The sequence below is a fragment of the Malaclemys terrapin genome, chromosome 2 (genome assembly GCF_027887155.1).
Source record: "Malaclemys terrapin pileata isolate rMalTer1 chromosome 2, rMalTer1.hap1, whole genome shotgun sequence".
Lineage (NCBI taxonomy): Eukaryota > Metazoa > Chordata > Testudines > Emydidae > Malaclemys > Malaclemys terrapin.
This window is the reverse complement of record NC_071506.1, coordinates 2916354-2938198: the sequence shown is the minus strand read 5'-3', so window position 1 is coordinate 2938198 and position 21845 is coordinate 2916354. Positions and strand designations below refer to the sequence as shown.

The following is a 21845-nucleotide window of genomic DNA, read 5'->3' as shown; positions in this document are numbered from 1 at the left end:
TATACTCCACCCTAGTCATCTGTCCAAATTTCCACTTCTTGTAAGCTTCCTTTTTAAGTTTAAGCTCACTGAAGATTTCTCTGCTAAGCCAAGCTGGCCACCTGCCATATTTGCTATTCTTTCTGCACATTGGGATGGTTTGTTCCTGCGCCCTCAATAAGGCTTCTTTAAAATACAGCCAGCTCTCCTGGACTCCTTTCCCCCTCATGTTATTCTCCCAGGGTATCCTGCCCATCAGTTCCCTGAGGGAGTCAAAGTCTGCTTTTCTGAAGTCCAGGCTCTGTATTCTGCTGCTCTCCTTTCTTCCTTTTGTCAGGATCCTGAACTTGACCATCTCATGGTCACTGCTGCCCAGGTTGCCACAAACTTCTACTTCCCCTACCAATTCTTCCCTGTTTGTGAGCAGCAGGTCAAGAGTAGGGTTACCATACGTCCGGATTTTCCCGGACATGTCCGGCTTTTGGGGGCTCAAATCCCCGTCCGGGGGGAAATCCCCCAAAAGCCGGGCATGTCCGGGAAAATCGGGAGGGAGGGCTGGGCCGGGGTCGCGGTGCCGGGCGCGCGGTGCCGGGCCGGGAGCCGGGCCGGGGCCGCGGGGTTGGGCCGCCGAGGGGGTGCGCGGGGCCGGGGGGTCGGGCTGGGAGCCGGGCCGCCGGGGGGGTGCGGTGGGCCGCGGGGCCGGGAGCCGGGGGGTCGGGCTGGGAGCCGGGCCGCCGGGGGGGTGCGCGGGGCCAGGAGCCGGGCCGCCGGGGGGGGTGCGCGGGGCAGCGGGGCCGGGAGCCGGGCCGCCAGGGGGTGCGTTGGGCCGCGGGGCCGGGAGCCGGGGAGTCGGGCCGGGAGCCGGGCCGCCGGGGGGGTGCGTTGGGCTGCGGGGCCGGGAGCCGGGGGGTCGGGCCGGGAGCCGGGCCGCCGGGGGGGGGGGGGGTGCGTTGGGCCGCGGGGCCGGGAGCCGGGGGGTCGGGCCGGGAGCTGGGCCGCCGGGGGGGGGTGCGTTGGGCCGCGGGGCCGGGAGCCGGGGGGTCGGGCCGGGAGCCGGGCCGCCGGGGGGGTGCGCTGGGCCGCGGGGCCGGGATCCGGGGGGTGCGCTGGGCTGCCGGGGCTGGGATCCGGGGGGTGCGCTGGGCCGCCGGGGCCGGGAGCCGGGGGGTGCGCTGGGCCGCCGGGGCCGGGAGCCGGGGGGTGTGCTGGGCCGCCAGGGGCCGGCTGGCAGTGCTGGGCGGGCCGGGGGTGGTCGGCCGGGGGCCGGGGCCGGCACCCCAGGGCCGCAGCCGACCCAGGCTGGAGCCGCCGGGGGGCCAGCCTGGGCCGCACCTCCTCCCCCCACACCGCCCCTTACCTGCCCAGGCTTCCCGCGAATTAAATGTTCGCGGGAAGCAGGGGAGGGGGCGGAGACTTTGGGGAGGGGGCGGAGTTGGGGCGGGGGAGGGGGCGGGGCTGGGGGCGGGGCCAGGGCCCCGTGGAGTGTCCTCCTTTTGGAGGCACAAAATATGGTAACCCTAGTCAAGAGGAGCATGGCCCCTAGTTGGTTCCTCCAGCACTTGTACCAGGAAGTTGTCCCAAGACTCCCCAAAAACGTCCTGTATTGTCTGTGCACTGCTGTATTGCTCTCCCAGCAGATGTCAGGGTGATTGAAGTCCCCCATGAGAACCATTGCCTGTGATCTGGAAACTTCGGTTAGTTGTCTGAAGAAAGCCTCGTCTTGCTCTCGCCTCTAAACTTAACCCAAAGACTCTCAACAGGCTTTTCTCCAGTTTCATACTGGAGCTCTGAGCAGTCACACTGCTCCCTTACATACAATACAACTCCTCCACCTTTTCTCCCCCACCTGTCCTTCCTGAACAGTTTATACCCATCCATGGCAGTGCTCCAGTCACGTCAGTTACCCCACCACGTCGCTGTTATTCCAATCACATCATAGTTCCTTGACTGTGCCAGGACTTCCAGTTCTCCCTGCTTGTTTCCCATGGTTCTTGTGTTCGTGTACATGCACCTAAGATAACTAGCCGATTGCCCCACTTTCTCAGTATGAATCAGGAGGCCTCCCCGGTTGCACCCTCTCCTTGTGTTTCCCCCCGGTATCCCACTTCCCCCGGGTTTAGGTCTCTATCCCCCAGTGAACCTAGTTTCAAGCCCTCCTCATTAGGTTAGCCAGCCTGCCTGCGAAGATGCTCTTCCCTCTCTTCGTTAGGTGGATCTCATCTCTTCCTAGCAATCCTTCTTCCCAGAACAACAACCCATGGTCGAAGAATCCAAAGCCCTCTCCGACCCCACCTGCATAGCCATGCATTTGGACCACCCTAACGTGATAGAGATGCTTCTCTACCTGGCTCCATGTAGGTGGAGCCTACATTTACAGCCAGAGCAAAATGCTAATCAAATGACTGCAAAGAAGATATTTTAGACAGGACCAAACAAGCAGCAGCGGGTGCCCTGTCTCCACGTGAAGACGACGGCTGGCTGGAACTGTAGCTGGGGCTGCAGAGGTACCCCCAAGTAGCCGTCACTGAGGCCGCCAGCTGGCTTGTCTTATGAACCAAGGCTCACGGCCGGTCTGGTGGTTGGAGCTGGGAGAGAAACACCCGGTGAGCTACACTCCGTGAGTGGGGCCTGGCTTGGCAGTCATGTCCAGGCTCTCGGAAGCATGTTTTATTTTAGTTGATATGTTACATTTATTCTACTTGCTGCTTCTCAGAGCTCTGGTACTTTCACTTGTTTTCACCACAAACCAAACCAAACCAAACCACTGCAGTGCTCCGGAGGTCTCACGGGTAAGCCCGGGGGGGGGGGGGGGAGGAGGGGACACACCATTCCTGTGGGAGTGGAGGATCTGAGAGTCCCCAGCGGCTCCGGGGCTGCACGCTCCAGGGATGCTCGGGGTCAGAGCGTGCCTGTTGCTAACCTGCGGAGGGACAGCGGGGCCTGGGGAGGCTGCGAGGGGAGTGCTGCCTGGGATTGGGGGAGGTGGCAGGAGGTTGGCAAACCCTTAACAAGAATGTGTCCTATCATTGTTGATACCCGTCTCCTCTACCCCCACGGCCCTGCCTGCTGGCTTGGCTCATCCGCCTGGCGCTTACCCTGTAAGCTCTCTCTGGGGCACAGTCTGTCCTTGCTGTGGGTTTGTACAGCACCAGCCTCGCTGGCCTGTAGGTGCAGCTGCACTATAACGATCACAGACCCACAGAAACGGGGGGTGGGGAGGGAGCTCCTGGAGTCATCAAGTCCAGCCCCTGCACTGTGCAAACCTAGACCGGCCCCGGCAGGTTTGTCCAACCTGTTCTTAAAAACGTCCAGGGCCGGGGATTGCACAACCTCCCTGGGATGTCTGTTCCAGAGCTTCGCTACCCGAGAGTTAGAAACCGGTTCCCAACCTCTAACCTAAATCTCCCTGGCTGATTCAGCCCGTTACTACTTAATATTAGTATGGCAAATACTGTGCAAATCTCCGTTAAAAGATCATTTTTCGGTGGCTAAGGCAAACACCAAAAGTTAGGAAATGCCAGATGTACGGTTCTCCCTGTGACCTTTGTTCCGCCCCTGGGATCTGAGTCCTGTGGAAAAAAACATTGATGACCGTGTCATTAAAGGCAGTGTCACGTAATGCACACGCTTCAGGAGGCGGAGCGAAGGCTGCTGGGGCAGCCTGCATTCTGGCATGTCCTCGCTTCCCAGTGCTTGACTCCAGCCCTGCCACATTGTTAAAAACCTCCTCAAATAACATCATGGCCTCGAGGATTTTTCCTCCCACGAGCAGGATTTGAACCCTCAACCTTCATCGCCAGAATTCAGGCAGCTTGAGCTAAAAGCTTCACTTTGCTGACTGCTACTAGGAGAAGTCTGTTACCGCTGCTGGGTTTGGGGGTGAGAGTTGGCCCCGGGGGGATCTCTCCCTGCTACAGATGTTGGAGCAGGGCCCCGGCATTCCCATTCCCAGGGCGGCTGAGAGCCATTGAACCAAACTGTAACTCCTGTTTCTAACGACAACCACGTCAAGCCAGGGGGTGCTGCAGCACCCCCATTCCAGCACCCATGTCCGTTACAATGCTGGCAGGTTGCCAGCGTTCCCGGAGTAACGATAACGAGGGAAGGGAAATGGTAACTTCTGACAGCTCACAGCTCAGCTGACCTGAATGGGGCAAAGAAAGGGCCCCTCCCTAGCCAGAGAGCAACTAGCAAAGGCCTGCTGGCAACCAGGATGGGGCGGGGGATCTCAGGCCTGGTCTACACTACGGGTTTAGGTCGACTTTAGCAGCGTTAAACCGAATTAAGCCTGGACACGTCCACACAACGAGGCCCTTTCTTTCGAATTAAAGGGCCCTTTAAACCGGTTTCTTTACACCACCTCCGACGAGGGGATTAGCGATAAAACCGGCCTTTGCGGGTCGGAATTGGGGTAGTGTGGACGGAATTCGATGTTATTGGCCTCCGGGAGCTATCCCACAGTGCTTCATTGTGACCGCTCTGGACAGCGCTCTCAACTCAGATGCACTGACCAGGTAGACAGGAAAAGACCCGCGAAGGTTTGAATTTCATTTCCTGTTTGCCCAGCGTGGAGAGCACAGGTGACCACGCAGAGCTCATCAGCACAGGTAACCGTCATGGAGTCCTCCCAGGATCGCAAAAGAGCTCCAGCATGGACCGAACGGGAGGTACGAGATCTGCTCGCCATATGGGGAGATGAAGCAGTGATAGCTGAACTCCGTAGCAGTAAAAGAAATGGAAAAGTATTAGAAAAGATCTCCAAGGCCATGAAGGACCGAGGCCATAACAGGGACCCACAGCAGTGCCGCGTGAAAATTAAGGAGCTAAGGCAAGCCTACCACAAAGCCAGAGAAGCAAACGGAAGGTCCGGGGCAGAGCCGCAAACTTGCCGCTACTACGCGGAGCTGCATGCGATCCTAGGGGGTGCAGCCACCACTACCCCAACCGTGTGCTATGACTCTCTCACTGGAGAAACACACAGGGAAGACGGTTCGGGGAACGAGGAAGATGACGATGGAGGTACTGTAGGTAGCTCACAGCAGCAAGGAAGCGGAGAAACCGGTTTCCCCAACAGCCAGGATATGTTTGTGACCCTGGACCTGGAACCAGTAACCCCCAAACTCACCCAAGACCCTCAGGGCACACAGGAGACCTCTGGTGAGTGTAACTTTGTAAATATTTGTAAACATTACAAAAAAAAAGCAAGCAAGTCTGTTAACGTGTATGGGGATGGAGCGGAAATCCTCCAGGGACATCTCCAGAAAGCTCTCCTGGTTGAAATGGGGTGATTTTATTAAGGGGGACATTCAGAGGCGCCCGTTCCTGCTCTTCTGACCAGAAATGTTCCCCGCTGTTAACCACGCGGTGGGGGGGAGGGGTGAAGTGATCATCCCAGAGAATCGTGTGTGTGTGTGGGGGGGGGGTGGTTTACTTGTGTTTGTGCCACATGTTAACCGGGAAACCGCAGCCCCCTCCTTTTACATTGAAACCCCATTTTAAATGGACAACCCAATTCATCCTTGATATGGGAAATGCGCTGCTGTTTGCAACCTTTCCCGCATGTTAAGAAGGTTAAAAAAGCCAAAACACTGTGGCCTACGATGGCTGCCTGCAAGCCGAAATATGCGACCTTGTAATGAAAGAGTGTACCCATTGTTCCCTAAAATGTGTCTTTTTTAACCACCTCTCCCTTCTCCTCCACCAGCTGCAAATGTTTCTCCTTCGCAGAGGCTCGTGAACATTAGAAAGAGAAAACGTAAGACGAGGGACGAGATGTTCACGGAGCTGCAGATGTCCGCCCAGGCTGATAGAGCACAGCAGAATGCGTGGAGGCAGTCAATGACGGAGATGAGAAAAGCCCAATATGAACGAGAGGAGAGGTGGCAGGCTGAATCGTGGGAAGAACAGAGCAAGTGGCGGGCTGAAGACGATAGGTGGCGTCAGCTTGCAGACAGACGGCAAGAGGCAATGCTCCGTCTGCTGGAGCATCAAAGTGATATGCTCGAGCGTATGGTTGAGTTGCAGGAAAGGCAGCAGGAGCAGAGACCGCCGCTACAGCCCCTGTGTAACCAACAGCCCTCCTCCCCAAGTTCCATAGCCTCCTCACCCAGACGCCCAAGAACACGGTGGGGGGGCCTCCGTCCACCCAGTCACTCCACCCCAGATGATTGCCAAAGCATCAGAAGGCTGGCCTTCAATAAGAGTTAAAGTTTTAAAATGCAGTGTGTCCTTTTCCATCCCTCCTCCCCCACCCATCCCAGGCTACCTTGGCAATTATCCCCCTACCTCTGTAAGGAACTAATAAAGAATGCATGAATGTGAAAAAACAATGACTTTATTGCCTCTGCAAGGGGGAGGGGAGGGTGGGGTGGTTGGTTTACAGGGAAGTAGAGTGAACCGGGTCGGGGGGGGGGGGGTTGGAGGGTTCATCAAGGAGAAACAAACAGAAGTTTCACACAGTAGCCTGGCCAGTCACAAAACTCGTTTTCAAAGCTTCTCTGATGCGCACCGCGCCCTGCTGTGCTCCTCTAACCGCCCTGGTGTCTGGCTGCGCGTAATCAGCGGCCAGGCGAGTTGCCTCAACCTCCCACCCCGCCATAAAGGTCTCCCCCTTACTCTCACAGATATTGTGGAGCGCACAGCAAGCAGCAATAACAATAGGGATATTCTTTTCGCTGAGGTCTGAGCGAGTCAGTAAGCTGCGCCAGCGCGCTTTTAAACGTCCAAATGCACATTCCACCACCATTCGGCACTTGCTCAGCCTGTAGTTGAACAGGTCCTGACTCCTGTCCAGGCTGCCTGTGTACGGCTTCATGAGCCATGGCATTAAGGGGTAGGCTGGGTCCCCAAGGATCACGATAGGCATTTCAACATCCCCAATGGTCACTTTCTGGTCCGGGAAGAAAGTCCCTTCCTCCAGCTTTCGAAACAGAGCAGAGTTCCTGAAGACGCGAGCATCATGTACCTTTCCCGGCCATCCCACGTTGATGTTGGTGAAACGTCCCTTGTGATCCACCAGGGCTTGCAGCAGCATTGAAAAGTACCCCTTGCGGTTTACGTAGTCGGTGGCTTGGTGCTCCGGTGACAAGATAGGGATATGGGTTCCGTCTATGGCCCCGCCACAGTTTGGGAATCCCATTTCAGCAAAACCATCCACTATTGACTGCACGTTGCCCAGAGTCACTACCCTTGCTATCACCAGGTCTTTCATTGCCCTGGCAAATTGGATCACAGCAGCCCCCACCGTAGATTTGCCCACTCCAAATTGATTCCCGACTGACCGGTAGCTGTCTGGCGTTGCAAGCTTCCACAGGGCTATCGCCACTCGCTTCTCAACTGTGAGGGCTGCTCTCATCTTGGTATTCTGGCGCTTCAGGGCAGGGGAAAGCAAGTCACAAAGTTCCATGAAAGTGGCCTTACGCATGCGAAAGTTTCGCAGCCACTGGGAATCGTCCCATACCTGCAGCACAATGCGATCCCACCAGTCTGTGCTTGTTTCCCGGGCCCAGAATCGGCGTTCCACGGTATCAACCTGCCCCAGTGACACCATGATTTCCACATTGCTGGGGCCTGTGCCTTGTGAGAGGTCTATGGCCATGTCAATTTCCTCATCACTCTCGTCGCCGTGCTGCAATCGCCTCCTCGCCTGGTCCGGGTTTCGCCTTGGCATGTCCTGGCTCTGCATATACTTCAGGACAATGCGCGTGGTGTTCATAGTGCTCATAATTGCCGCGGTGATCTGAGCGGGCTCCATGATCCCAGTGCTAGCTATGGCGCCTGGTCAGAAAAAAGGCGCGAAAGTAGTATCTGATAGACCAGGAGAAGGAGGGCGGGAGGGCGGGAGGGAGGGAGGGAGGGCCGAGTGACGACATGGCGTACAGGTACAGGAACAGGGAGAAACACAAACAACTGTCACACAGAATGGTCCCCCCAAAGATTAAACTGGAAACCCTGGGCTTAGCAGGCCGTTGATTTCACGGAGGAAGGGGAAGCAAATGAACACAGAACAAATCTATTTTTTACATCTTAAGGTGGCAGCCGACGCTGCAGCATGAGTGACAGCCATACCAGTACGATGATGATGGGTACCAATCATAATATACCATCATCTGCCAAAAGGCAAGGGGCTGCTGCTGTGTAGCAATGCAGCCCCACGTCTGCCAGCCCCACGTCCGCCAGCACCCAGCATCGCCCTCGGCCTCTTCTGGGTGCTTAGCAGACAATATTGGGCAATTGGCAGAAAATAGTATATTATGACTGGTAACCGTCATCATCGAGACAGTAGCATGTCTGCCCAGGTGGCCATGATTGACAGCCACTCCAGTACGACGACGACGGGTACCAGTCATAATATACCATCGCCTGGAAGGGGCTGGTGCAATGCAGCCCTACGGCTGCCAGCCCCACGGCTATCACTCATGCTACACCGTCTACCACCAAAAGGCAGTTAGCAGCTGCTGCTGCGTAGCAATGCAGTCCCACGTCTGCCGGCACCCAGAGGACATATGGTGACGGTGAGCTCAGCTGTGCTGAGCGGGCTCCATGTTGTCTGCACAGGTAACCCAGGTAAAAAGGCGCGAATCTATTGTCTGCCGTTGCTGTGACGGGGGAGGGAGGGGCCTGACGACATGTACCCAGAACCGCCCGCGACACTGTTTTGCATCATCCGGGCATTGGGATCTCAACCCAGAATTCCAAGGGGCGGCAGAGACTGCGGGAACTGTGGGATAGCTGTGGGATAGCTACCCATAGTGCAATGCTCCGGAAGTCGACGCTAGCCTCGTACTGTGGACGCGGTCTGCCGACTAGAGCACCTAGAGCATTTTATTGTGTGGACATACACAATCGGCTGTATACAACCGATTTCAATAAAACCGGCTTCTATAAATTCGAACTAATTTCGTAGTGCAGACATACCCTCAGAGAAAGGGGCACAAGAATAGTCTATAATGGGAAGCCATCAGGCAGCATAAATATCGGGGTCCCTGCCAGCACCCCATAACTGGAGACTGTCTTACCTTTGAGCCTGGCAGCCGTTTGAGTCTTTCCTCTACAGCACCGTACCGGGCCGGGGGCAGGCAGAAGCCTGCTTCTGAATTCCCGCTCTGGGCTTCGCTGGGCAGGCAGCCGATCCCAGCCCCAGCACAAGGCCACGTGCAATCCATCGTGTGACCACAGCCCCCCGATTGCCCGGGTTCCCCTTACAGCCTGGCAGGACACGGCGCCCGCGCTCACTGCAAGACTTACCGGGCCAGGAGCTCGGGCAGTGGCAGGGTGAGGAGATGTGCGCTCGGAGTTACTCAGCCCCTTCCAGGAGCCCCAGGCTCCCAGCAGCCCCTCCAAGCGAGCCGGCCCCGGTGCAGCTTGAGGTGCGTTCGGCCCCAGCCCCGTGTTATCTGGGGTTCCCCGTAGGGTGCGTGATGTGCTTTGGGGCATGGAGGGGGTCTCCAGGGGCTCTTTGGCTGCCTCTGTGGCAGACGAGAGGCAGGGTCCCCACTCCTTCGCTGCGCAGGCCCAGTGCTGGCCTGCTTGCCCCAGGAACCAATTCAGCCAGGCCCTAGCGCGTCAGCGCACCGTGCTGAGCCCACCAGCGGAGGGGCAAACTGGTCCCCTGGGGCCTCCATCCCGCCAGGGCAGCGGGAACAGCACAGCGAGTGGGCCAGCCCGGGTCCTGCCCAGCCTGGCACGGGTCCCACTCTGCCCAGGGAGAGCAGCAATTCCCCTCGGGCCCCAGCGGACATCTTTCCCTGAACCGTCACAGTCCAGAGTGAGTCTCTTGCCCTTGGGACTCCGCAGCGAGGGGTGGCAAAGTCCCTGGGCTTGCATGGCGCGTCCTCCCCACTGCAAGCAGGCCGAGCGCCTCACGCTCCCTCCCAGGGCCGAGCCCCCTCCCTAGCAAGGCCCCTGGTTCTGAGCAGCCACCACCTCGGCTGGGCCTGAGGAGCTAACGAGCGCTCCCACGGGGGAGGCCGGGAAGCTTCCTGTCCACCTGAACTGACCTCAGCAGCCAAGCCAGGATCCATCCAGGCCAGTTCCCACGCATCGACCCCCGTGGGACCGGCCAGCTCTCGGTGCCAGCTGCATGCTCAGAGCAACGGAGGTAGAGCTCAGGGCCTGGCTAGTTCACGCCGCTGATATCAAGGTGGCTGAGCTCAAAACCACTCCAGTCCCCACCTCTCCCAGCAGGGGGCGCTGTGGAGAGCGGGGCAGGAGCTGGCTGGGGGCGGAGCTCCCGGTTACTGCAGTCCCAGCCTCTCCCAGCAGGGGGCGCTGTGGAGAGTGGGGCAGGAGCTGGCTGGGGGCGGAGCTCCCGGTTACTGCAGTTCCAGCCTCTCCCAGCAGGGGGCGCTGTGGGGATCAGGGCAGGAGCTGGCTGGGGGCGGAGCTCCCGGTTACTCCAGCAGCTTTGCGTGGCCGTGCAGGGACTCCCAGCAGCTGTGACTCACGGGAGCTCTGGTGCTAGAGGCTCTTTACCAATTACAATCAGACTGAATTGTATCACCTCCGACTTTATTGCTGAGCTCCCAGAACAGAGCAGGAGATGGGGCCTGGTGCCACGCTGGGCTGGCCAGGACGGAGATAGCGGGAGAGCCGCAGCGGGCACGTCTACACAGCAGCTGGGCGTGAGCTCCCAGCCCCATCAGATACCACCTGACTCCTAGGCTGGGGAGCCGGAAATCTCCCCTGCTCTTTGTGGCACGAGTGCCGCTGGCACCAGTCGGGGACACGTGAGGCTCACGCCCAGCTGCAGCGTGGCCATGCCCAGCAGGGCCTGGCACCGGGGCAGGGCTAGCTCCCAGCACCGACGCAGGTCTGGGTGCAGCAGAGCTAACGAAAGCAAGGGGCGGGGGGGAGTTCTGGGCCTGCACCGGGACAGGCCATGGCAGCGCCGTAAAGTCAGACCCATTCTCAGCTACTGAGATTTCTCACCCCTGGATGTACTTGAATAAACCCTCAATCATCTTCCCTGTGCTGGGCCCCTCCCATCTCTGCTGCCCCCTTCTGGGGCCCTGGGGTCTCTGCCCCACATCTGGGCTTCACTTAGCCCTTTGCTCACCGGCTGAGACACCAGGGCTCCTCCCCGACAGCCCCTCGGGGAGCGGGGACAGTCCAGGCTACACCGAGGAGCAGAGGCCGCCCCAAGAACCGGGACCGTTCATCAGCTGATGAGCAGGGCAGGGCGGTGTCGCGGTCGCTCAGCCGAGCCGTGCAGCGCAGAGAAGGGGCTGCTCCGGGGCAGATCGTGGCCTCCCTCTATCACTAGCGGGCCTGCCTGGTCCACACACTGAGGCAGGATGGTGTGTGCCCCCCTGCCATGCTCCTCAGGCCGGCCTGCTTTGAAATGTCCCTGGCGGATGATCCCACAGCCGGATCCATCTCCCAGCCACAGAGTCACTCCCGATATTCACCCTCATTCTTCCCATTCTGCTCCCTTGGGTACCCAAAACAAGCCGCCTCCCCCTCGGCGCACCAGGCAGCTGGGGGACGGACAGCACTCCGGTCGGACTCTCTCCAACAGGCGCTGGGGCCAGGCCAACAGGAAGGACAAGCCTGTGATCCCAGCACGGAGGCTCAGGAGAGCTGGGTTCTAATCCCGCCTCTGCCAAATCCTCCTGTGTGACCTTGGGCAAGTCGCTTAGTGGTTCTGGGCCCTGGTGCCCCGATACCAGTGATGGGCCTGGCAGCAGAAACCTGGGAGAGTTCTGAAAGGTGGCCAACTTTGGCATCAACTTGCTGCTACCAGGCACTGGTCCAACCTAGCTCTGCCGGCGCCCCTCAATCCCAACCCACAGCCCCCTATCCTAGCCCTGGGGTCCCCCCCAGCTCTGCCGGTGTCCCTCACTCCCGACCTGCAGCCCCCTATTCCAGCCCTAGGCTCCCCCCCCCAGCTCTGCCGGTGTCCCTCACTCCCGACCTGCAGCCCCCTATTCCAGCCCTGGGCTCCCCCCCAGCTCTGCCAGTGCCCCTCAATCCCGACCTGCAGCCCCCTATCCCAGCCCTGCTCCCCCCAGCTCTGCCGGTGTCCCTCAATCCCAACCCGCAGCCCCCTATCCCAGCCCTGCTCCCCCCAGCTCTGCCGGTGCCCCTCAATCCTGACCTGCAGCCCCCTATCCCAGCCCTGCTCCCCCCAGCTCTGCCGGTGCCCCTCAATCCTGACCTGCAGCCCCCTATCCCAGCCCTGCTCCCCCCAGCTCTGCCGGTGTCCCTCACTCCCGACCAGCAGCCCCCTATTCCAGCCCTGGGCTCCCCCCCAGCTCTGCCAGTGCCCCTCAATCCCGACCTGCAGCCCCCTATCCCAGCCCTGCTCCCCGCAGCTCTGCCGGTGTCCCTCAATCCCGACTCGCAGCCCCCTATTCCAGCCCTGCTCCCCCCCAGCTCTGCCGGTGCCCCTCAATCCCGACCTGCAGCCCCCTATCCCAGCACTGCTCCCCCCAGCTCTGCCAGTGCCCCTCAATCCCGACCTGCAGCCCCCTATCCCAGCCCTGCTCCCCCCAGCTCTGCCGGTGCCCCTCAATCCCAACCTGCAGCCCCCTATCCCAGCCCTGCTCCCCCCAGCTCTGCCGGTGTCCCTCAATCCCGACCTGCAGCCCCCTATCCCAGCCCTGCTCCTCCCAGCTCCGACGGTGTCCCTCACTCCCGACCTGCAGCCCCCTATTCCAGTCCTAGGGTCCCTCCCCAGCTCTGCCGGTGTCCCTCAATCCCGACCTGCAGCCCCCTATCCCAGCACTGCTCCCCCCCAGCTCTGCCGGTGCCCCTCAATCCCGACCCACAGAATCTGTTGGAGCTCTCAGGATGGGGCTACTGAACCAACCTGTCCAGCCGGCTGCTCCTGCCCCTCATAACACACACACACACCCACACACACGCACACCCCACTTTGTACCCATGGGCCACAGGCCATGCGGCTGTCTCCTAAGGACAGCGCCAGTGGGCAGCCGGCAGAGACTACAGCTCCCAGCATGCAGTGCCTTGTCTGGGCCGTATCGCATGCTGGAGCATGGCCTGCACCTGGGCATTAAAGCGGAGAGCGGCTGCGATTTGGTTCCGTCCGTGCCCATCAGGTGCAGCCACTGGGCTCCCGGCATGTTGCCCCAGCTGCCCACTGGGCATGGCGGGCAGACGGCCTGGAGGAGAGCAGACGGCAGCGTATGGGCGCTGGGGCAGGAGCAGGAGCAAGGCCAGCATCTCACTTTCCCGGCTCCGGGCTGCCCGCTTCCCTGGGCATCCCCACCTGCGGTTTCTGTCTCTTCCTGCTGGGCCGGGGGCCAGGCACCTGGGGAAGGAAAGCGACCGAGATCAGAGCAGCTCGTCTCACTGTCTGGGTCCTGTCGATGCAAGGGCAGCCCCCAGCAGAGAGGGCGGCTAGACTGATACGTGCCCAGGCCCCTGCTGGGACCAATGGGGCCAGGACTGGAAGCAAAGGGATCTGTGTAGGGCCATGAGGAACCCGGATGGCTAGCACCAGGCCTGGCCCCCACCGCTCCTCACACACATAACTGGCACAATGAAGACCCTGCTCAGTGCTGTTTGCAGATCTCAACCCATACAGAGGATAACCCGCTGTGCCATCCCTCGGGCCCCCCCGGTGCCAGGGCCTGGCGCGCACACCCCTTACCTCCGGCGGACGTGCCCGTTTGCTGGCTGGGAAGAACTCGCCCAGTTTCTGCTGCCTCCCGCCCTCCCGGGGCGCTCGCTGCTTGGGCTCGACCTCCTCGGGCTTGGGCTGGGCCTCCTGCCACCGCTGCAGCCGCCGGCACACCCGCAACTCGCTGGAAACAGAGCTCAGGTCAGCGGGGCAGGGCCTGGAGGGGATCTGGACCAGGGGGGCATCACAGCAAGAGGAACGGAAACCAAGGGGGGTTGGGGAGAAACCCCTAAGCGTCCCCTCCCCCCCCATGCCAGGATCTCGGCAAAAGCGGCTCAGCACCAGGCCGGCCCCCAGAGCTCCCCACTACAGGGGCTTCCCGAGCTCCGTGTCCAGCGTCCCTCAGGGCGCTGCAGTAAATCTGCCAAGGCCGTATCCAGCCTCTCCGGGGCTCTGTGAAAGTCACGCTGGGGCTGGGGCCGGGCGAAACCGGCAATTCTTTGGCTGATGCACAGGGCAGGCCAGAGCCCAGCTCGGACCCAGACCAGGGGCTGGAGACTTGCGTGGGGTGCTCTGAGTGTCGATCCCAAAGGGGGTGGGGGGAGTCTGCTGGTGCCACAGAGCAAGCTCCGTGTTGGTGTGAAAGGTGCCAGGCTGGGAACCCTGGCGACGTGCCCCTCCTCTCCCCCCTCCCGCCCTGGACGTCCCCCCTGTGGGCGGGAGAAAGGGGGTGAGTCTCCAAGGCCTATGCAGCTGCTGGCTTCAGTACTGAGCCTGCCAGCTGTGGGGTCAGATTGGGGGCAGCCACACCATGAACCAAGACCCCCCCAAACTCATCACACATAGGACTCCACCCCGTTCTAGGCCATCCCGCCTGCCCCCCATCCAGACAGCACGACACTGACTTCATGTGCTTCTCATGGGCGAGGAACCGCACCAGCCCCTCTGGGTCGGGGTCGCGCCACTCCAGCGTTATCCGGCCCGGGTCGGCCACCTCCGGCTGCAAGAAGAGCCTGCGAGCTCCCTCCAGGTCCCAGTTGGCGGGCAGCGGGTGCTTCTGTAACAGCAGCAGCTTACAAGCCAGCGACGCCCTGTGCCTCCAAAGGATCCCAAAGCACTTTGGAGCTCACGCCCAGGAACGTGAGCTCCAAAGTTCCCCACTGCAATGCGCCCACCTCTGGGGAGGGACCAGCAGCTGGTTACCAGTGCATAGCATCACCACAGGAGCGCAGGCCGGCAGGGGGTCACTGCTGCTCTCTTCCCCAAGGGGCGTGGGCTTCGTTCCCTCCAACCAGCCCTGCTCCTTTGCCCACTTCCTGGGCATCCCCCTCTACCTGGCTCTCGCCGGCAGTCAGACCCCTCCTGGCCCTTCCCACCGAGAGCGCGGCTTTACAGCACACCCAGCCCCCCCTTCCCCTGCTCAGCCCCCCCCATGCAGCACGTGGCTTGGCTGCTCATGCCCAGGCCCCGCCCCCGGTACCTGCGGGTCGATGTTCTGGAGAACCTGCTCGATTGTCCCATGTTGCTGCAGCAGCTTGAGGGCCTTTTTGGGGCCCAGCCGCCAGATCTTCCCACAGTAGTCACAGCCCAGCAGGATGCACAGGTCCACGAACTGCCCCAGGACAGGCCCGGCCCGAGGAGAGGGAGCAGAAGACAGCCATCACCAGAGGGGTTACCTGGGTGGCCACCTGCTCCGTCCCTGACCACCCCTCCCACATCCCAGTGAGGCTGGCAGAGCAGGGGCCAGCTCACGCCACGGTCCCCATGTCTCAACCGAACCCTGACAAATACGTGGCTGGCACAGCCTGGCCCACCTGGGGTTAGTATCGTTCAAACAGGTGTTAGCATTGTTTAGCCTTTATGGAATGCGTGTGAGCTGCCGCCGGCATCAATCTCACAGGGAACATCTGTATCCCCTAGTGCAAGGGAACATCTGTATCCCCTAGTGCAAGGGAACATCTGTATCCCCTAGTGCAAGGGGACATCTGAGCGGCTGGATTGGGAGCTTCTGTGAGCGTGTAACTCACCAGGCAGGAGAGAGACATTAACCAGTGTGAAGTGCTGGCTCCAGCGGGAGGGGTCACGTCCTGCCCCACAGGGAAGGACCATCGACACCTGCTGTGCCCCCCACGAAGCTGAGTCGTGCAAGTGGTTTCCTCCCATCAGCGGAGTTCCCAGCTCAGAGCACATGGGGGGAGGGGGATAAAACCCCCAGGCAGAGGGAAATGATTATACTCTGCTTGGGCTCCGGAGGGGCAGGTTTCTAGGCAGAAGCAAGAGATCCCCAGTGCTCAGCCCGGGTCAGCCCTACAGGACGTACGGAGCTTGCATGTGATAGACGCGTCTAGTCCCTTTGGAAACTTGTGACTGTAACTCCGGTGTGTCTCTGTGGTTCCCGGCTTCACCTTGTCAAGAACTCTCCTGTTTCCTGTCCCAGGTAATAAAGCTTTCGACAGCTTGTTATGGGGCTGGCTACAAGCGTGGGCTTCGGTGTGAGAGCTAAAGCGCAGGGCCCTGGGGTGAGGACGGGTCCTTTGGGACAGGGAGTAACCTGACTATTGCTGTATCCTTGGGGGAAGGGCCCAGCTATCTCCCAGGTGGCAGGACAGACGGGGGGCCCACGGGGCCTGTCTGTGACTCCCCGGAGAGGCTGTGGTAGGGCCTGAGGAGCTCACACCTGGTAACTGGTTGGTGAAATCAAACACAGAACTCACAGCCAATGTGGGGCTGGTGCCGGGTTCCCAGCACTCACGCTCTGGAGTCACAGCAGACAGCGTTACACTCCTCACCAGCACGGGCCCTCCCCGTCCCAGCATAGCCCCACCTGCTCAACATGCGCCAGACGGACGGGCGGCACAAGGGAACGACGAGACAATCCTGCTGGCCAGCGTCGTCTCCCTGTTCCCTTGGGCTGCCCGACGGGCTGTCTGCATCCACCCGTTGTCTCCTATTCTCGGATTCCCAGCTCTGGGCGAGGCCTGTCTCTGTTCTGTGTCCAGGCAGCAGCGAGTGCAGGGGGTCGTGCTGTCCACGGGGGCCCCACAACACTACCACAACACCTCAAAATCCATCAATCCATCCCCACCTGCTCCTGAGTCATGCCCAGCTTCTGCAGAATGTCCGGCAGGGAAAACTCTTCTACTTCACTGCAAGAGACAGAGGGCAGCGTGAGGCTCGGGCACACTCCTGGGGCACCCTCCCCCTGCCAAGCCCCCATTCCTGTGGCACCCCCCAGAGCCGCGCAGCCATCCCCTGCGGTGGGAGCGAGCTCACACGTCCAGTACAGCACAAACCCGGAGCAGATCTCTTAGATTTCAATACGGCCAGTGAGAGAGAATCCACCACAGCCTTGGGATATTGCTCCCGGGGTTAATGGTTTTAAGCCCCACTGTTAAAAATCTGCCCCTTATTTCCAGTCTGAATTTGTCTAGCTTCAGATTCCAGCCATTGGATCATGTTCGACTTTAGTCTGCTAGACTGACAAACCCGCTGTCAAATCTCTGTTCCCACGGAGGTACTTATAGACTGGTCAAGTCACCCCTTCACCTGCTCTTCGTTAAGGGAAATAGCTCCTGGAGTCTCTCATGACAAAATATGTTTTCTAATCCTTTAATCATTCTCGTGGCTCTTCTCTGAACCCCTCCAATTTATCACCATCCTTTTCGAATTGTGGCCCCAGAACTGGACCCAGGACCCCTGCAGCAGTCACACCAGGGCCACATACAGAGGTGAAATAACCTCTGCTCCTCGAGATTCCCATGTATAGCTCCCAGGACTGCATTAGCCCTTTTGGCCACAGTGTCGCACTGGGAGCTCACGTTCGGCTAGTTACCCACCCCCACCGCCAAACCTTTTTCAGAGTCTCTGCCTCCCAGGACAGAGTCCCCACCCAGCAAGTATGGCCAACACTCTTTGGTCCTAGATACAGGTCTTTACATCTGGTCGTATTGTTGTTTGCTTGTGCCCAGCTCACCAAGCGAACCAGATCGCTCTGTGCCAATGACCAGTTCTGTTATTTCCCACTCCCCCAATCGTTTGTCATCTGCAAACTTTGTCAGTGACGGTTTTGTTTTCCTCCAGGTCATTGATAAAAACGTTCAACAGCGTCGAGCCAAGAACCGATCCCTGCGCGTCCTTACTACGAACACCTGCTCAGTGGGGATTCCCTGGCTTCCGTTACATTTTGAGACCGATCACTTGGCTAGTTTTTAATCTGTTCACTGTCTGCCACGTTCATTTCATATCGTTCTAGCGTCTTCATCAAAACGACATGCAGGACAAGGTCAAAGGCCTTCCCGGAGTCTAAGTCTGTTACGCCAACGCGATCACCTTTATCAGCCGACTTGTCATCTCGTCAGAAACGACACCGAGTGAGTTTGACAGGGTCTATTTTCCCCAAACCCATGTGGAGGGGCGTTCATTCTATCACCCTCCTTTCATTCTTTACTAACTGCGTCCCGTATCAGCCGCTCCATTACCTTGCGCACGATCGACGTCAGGCTGACAGGCCTATAATTATCCTGCTCATCCCGTTTGCCCCTTTAAAACACTGGCACAGATGCTTTATGCCAGTCTTCTGGAACTTCCCCGGGGTTCCCAGGTGCCAGCAGCTCCTGGATCCCCCTCTCTCCCCTACCACATCCCCCAGCAGGGCTCAGGCCCGCCAAGGGCTCAGCACGGCCAAGGCCCCTCCCCAGCCCCCTGCCACTCACCAGTTGTTCTTGGAGCTCAGGTGGCGGATCAGGCGGAGGCTCCCGAAAGGCAGCGCGTCCATGTCTTCCGTGGCTGTGCACCAAACCTTGCCAGACTTCACCAGAGCTGCGCAGGTGGCTTCCGCCTCAGCCGGAGCCTGCGCACAGGCACAGAGAGCGGCTCTGCTAGCATCCCCGTGGGGACAGCGCCCGAACGGGACCTGCCGGGGGCACACGGACCCTTCTCCCCCTTCCCCACTCAGACCAGCTTTCACGGCTTCCTTTAAATCACAGCAACTGGTTTGCTTCTGTCAAGGGTCCGTGTCCCTCCCGACAGCACTTTGTGTAGGCCCTAGATAAACAACCCCCGTCTCCACCAGCGATACCCTGCAGCTCTGGGACACTCAGCCATGGACCCTCCAGCCAGCAGAGCCACCCGGGCCGGCCCTGCAGAGCAAGAAACTGTAACCAAAGCAACCGGCTTCACCCAAGCACAGGGGCCGCCCCCCTTTCTCCTGGGGAGCCCAGTCAGCTCCCCAGTGACCCATGGGCCGCCCCTCTGCCGCAGGACCCAACCCCATGCTGTCCCACTCCGTGTTACCTGCACATATGGCACACCCAGGTAGCTCAGCAGGGTCTCGCAATCCTGCTTCAGGGGCCGCGGCAGGTTTTCAGCCCGGTGGGACTCTGTAACCGGCAGAGGAACATGGGTCAGGGGTTCCTGCTGTGGCAGGGATCCCCGGGACCAGTTACAGTGCCCCCTGCTGCTGCAAACAGGCGCTGCATGTCCAAACCGGACCCCAAACCTGGACAGCGAAGGCCCTGAAAGTAGGCCTGCCACCCGGATAGGGGCCACTGACTACCACTGCTGGAGAAGGTAATGCTGGCCCTGCCCGGCCCAGGGAGCTCTCTGCGGGGCAGGGCAGATGAAGCGAGCCAGGGACCCCGGCTGCTTTGCAATGCGGCACGGCAGAATCCCACAGGCTTGGGCATTTACCTGCAACGTCTCTCCTAGCCCCGGCAGCCTCCGCCCGCTTGGCCAACTGCAAGGAAAGGAATATGTTACAAGGATCTGCACGCAGAGACGTCCTATCGCCTTCTCAGCCCGGGCCCTGCAGCGTCCCCCGCTGCCTGGGACAGAACATCTGCATAGCTCCCCCATCCCCTGTCCCAATTCCTGCAGCGCCCCCTACTGGCGGGGACAGAGAATGATCAGCCGTGTATCCCCACCCCCGCCCCGCCCCCGTTGCTGCACATTCTGTCCCCTCTGCTGTGTTCAGGGATCGCAAGAGCTCTGCTTTACAATACTGCGCCTGGAGCCACTCCCGCATGTAAGTGACCTGACAACAAGCTCCCCGCCTGGACTCTCTATCCGGGAAGCTCAGCCCTTAAAGCACAGCCCAGCCCACCCCACCCCCTGCGCCAGTAACAAACATCCCAGCATGTCTCGGATACCAACCAGTGGCTGCTTGAGGTCAGGGGGCTGCCCGTCAAACACAAACACCGGTTTGATGCCATTTTCCAGGAGATGCAGCGTCCGGTAAAACAGCCCCTGCAAGTGACTGAGACAAAAAGCCTGCAGCTTGCCACCATGGCCCGTGCGCCACGCGGGACGGAGAGCCCGGCAGCGGGAGCCGCTCCGGCAGAGCGAGGGAAGCCCATGCGTAGTCACACACCCGCACGGGTGCAGGCCCGGAACGGTACGGCTGCCTCCCAGCTTCCATGTGAGGGTGTCAGCACCCTTATCCCCACGCACGGAGGCACAGGCAGGGGTCGGGGGCTGCCCAAAGCCACCCCGCAAGTCCCTGGCAGGGCTGAGGGCAGGCCCCAGGGGCTCTTGGCTCTGAATCCTGCACACCTAATGGCCATTGAACTGTCCTCCGCTGGGCCCCCGGCAATGCACGTCACCGTGTGAGTGAGCGCCACAAGGCGACCCCACTGGCCAGGCTGGGTGTGCGACACCGCGGACCTGGGGCTGCCTAGGGGCTCTGGGAGCAGGGAGCAGCCCTGGGGAAGCCGGGCACTGCTGGGTACAGGCCACTCACCTGATGTTCTCCCCGTTACGGTTGAAGAGCTTCGGCATGGCCGTGCGGAACTGGTAAATGGCAATGGACGCGTCCAGGGCTATGACGCGGTCTGGGAAGCCAGGGGAACAGCTGGGTTATTCCCCCAGGGACAGGCGTAACCCCCCCCACACACACACACATCCTGTCCCAAAGGGCTGTCTGCCTGGGGACTCTCACTCCGCCTCTTCCATGCCACCCCCAGGGCTGCTTCCCCATTCACCCCCCTCCCAATTTCCTGGCGTGTCCCCAGCCGCTACCCCCACCATCCCCAGGCGATCTCAGCCTCTGCCTCCCTCCTCTGCGCTCCGAATCCCCATCTGCCCCCAGGCCCCTGCCCGCGTGCGCTGTCCCCTCCCGCCGGGGGGCAGCAGGAGGAGCCGTGCCCCAGGCTGGGGAAGAGCTGAGGGGCGCTCACCTCGATACTGTCGCAGAGGGAATGAGCTCACGGCCTCCGCAGCCTCCTCCTTAATCACATCGGCCAACCTGGCGATGCCCATGGGCACGATCTGGGAATCTCTGCAGAGGTTGGGCACAGATGGGGAGTGCCCCAGGGGCTGGGCACAGATGGGGAGTGCACCGCGGGCTGGGCACAGAAGAGGGGTGCAGAGATGGGGAGTGTCCCGGGGCTGGTCACAGAAGAGGGAGGTCCTGAGGGGTGCAGAGATGGGGAGTGTCGCAGGCAAGTGGGCACAGAAGAGGGGGGCACTGTGGGTGTGGGCACAGAGGGGAAGTGTCCCGGGGGCCGGTCACAGAAGAGGGGGGTCCTGAGGGGTGCAGAGATGGGGAGTGTCACAGGGAAGTAGGCACAGAAGAGGGGGGCACTGGGGGTGTGGGCACAGAGGGGAAGTGTCCCGGGGGCCAGTCACAGAAGAGGGGGGTCCTGAGGGGTGCAGAGATGGGGAGTGTCCCAGGGAAGTGGGCACAGAAGGAGCGGCACAGAAGGGGAGTGTGCCCCGGGGGCTGGGCACAGAAGAGGGGGGCACGGATAAACAGTGCCCCGGGGGCTGGGCACGGAGAAGCAGGGAGCAGACACTCCCCAGAACGGGGCAGGCCCCAGGAACGCAGCGGAGCTCAGAGGAGGGACCAGACCGAGGGGCAGCGCGGCCGGGGCTCGGAGCTGGAGCCGCGCGCAGGGAACCACGGGCAGCGGCAGCCACAGGAGCGGGACCGGCGCTGCAGCCGCCGCCGGGCTGGGGGTTCGCGGCCGGGCTGGAGGCGCGGGGGCCGGAGCGCAGGGGAAGCCGAGCCGGGCCGGGCCCGGCTGGGAGGAAGGAGCGGGGCGGGGCTGCGCTGCCCGGCACCTCCCCGAAGCTGCGCCGCCTGCTAGCCGGGGAGCCGGGCGGGGCTGAGCGTTTCGGACCGGGAGGGAGCTGGAGCTGGAGGTGGGGCAGCCGCAGGGGGGCCCTGGGCGGACAGATCCCAGCAGCGGCAAGACGCCCAGGGATGGTGGAGCCATGGGGGCTGCCTGGGAGCAAAGAGGCTTTTCCAGCTGTGATTGCCCCGGCGAGCCTAAGGCTGAGGGGT

General features: G+C 60.8%; 2 protein-coding genes across 2 annotated transcripts; one reads left to right on the top strand and one right to left on the bottom strand.

Moving 5' to 3' along the window:
- Positions 1 to 4811: 4811 nt before the first annotated feature.
- LOC128831139 (mediator of RNA polymerase II transcription subunit 15-like) lies at positions 4812 to 6213 on the top strand. The gene is made up of 2 exons (XM_054017296.1): positions 4812 to 5136; positions 5684 to 6213. The coding sequence occupies exons 1-2, from the start codon at positions 5061 to 5063 to the stop codon at positions 6184 to 6186; spliced, it is 579 nt and encodes a 192-aa protein (XP_053873271.1). The 5' UTR covers positions 4812 to 5060; the 3' UTR covers positions 6187 to 6213.
- Positions 6214 to 12927: 6714 nt separating this feature from the next.
- LOC128832032 (flap endonuclease 1-like) lies at positions 12928 to 21576 on the bottom strand. Its single transcript, XM_054019048.1, has 11 exons — positions 20737 to 21576; positions 20301 to 20391; positions 19715 to 19817; positions 19253 to 19298; positions 18857 to 18942; positions 18277 to 18413; positions 16650 to 16710; positions 15045 to 15176; positions 14470 to 14621; positions 13595 to 13748; positions 12928 to 13252 (listed from the first exon to the last, which is right to left on the bottom strand). The coding sequence occupies exons 1-11, from the start codon at positions 20816 to 20818 to the stop codon at positions 13166 to 13168; spliced, it is 1131 nt and encodes a 376-aa protein (XP_053875023.1). The 5' UTR covers positions 20819 to 21576; the 3' UTR covers positions 12928 to 13165.
- Between the last annotated feature and the right edge of the window lie 269 nt (positions 21577 to 21845).

Coding starts and splice junctions, on each gene's coding strand:
- LOC128831139 (XM_054017296.1), top strand. CDS start 5,061: ATGTTTGTGACCCTGGACCTGGAACCAGTAACCCCCAAACTCACCCAA. Junction 5,137..5,683: donor GGGCACACAGGAGACCTCTG/GTGAGTGTAACT, acceptor CTCCTCCACCAG/CTGCAAATGTTTCTCCTTCG.
- LOC128832032 (XM_054019048.1), bottom strand. CDS start 20,818: ATGGGCATCGCCAGGTTGGCCGATGTGATTAAGGAGGAGGCTGCGGAG. Junction 19,299..19,714: donor CTGACCTCAAGCAGCCACTG/GTTGGTATCCGA, acceptor CTTTCCTTGCAG/TTGGCCAAGCGGGCGGAGGC. Junction 13,749..14,469: donor GCCCATGAGAAGCACATGAA/GTCAGTGTCGTG, acceptor CTCTGTTTCCAG/CGAGTTGCGGGTGTGCCGGC.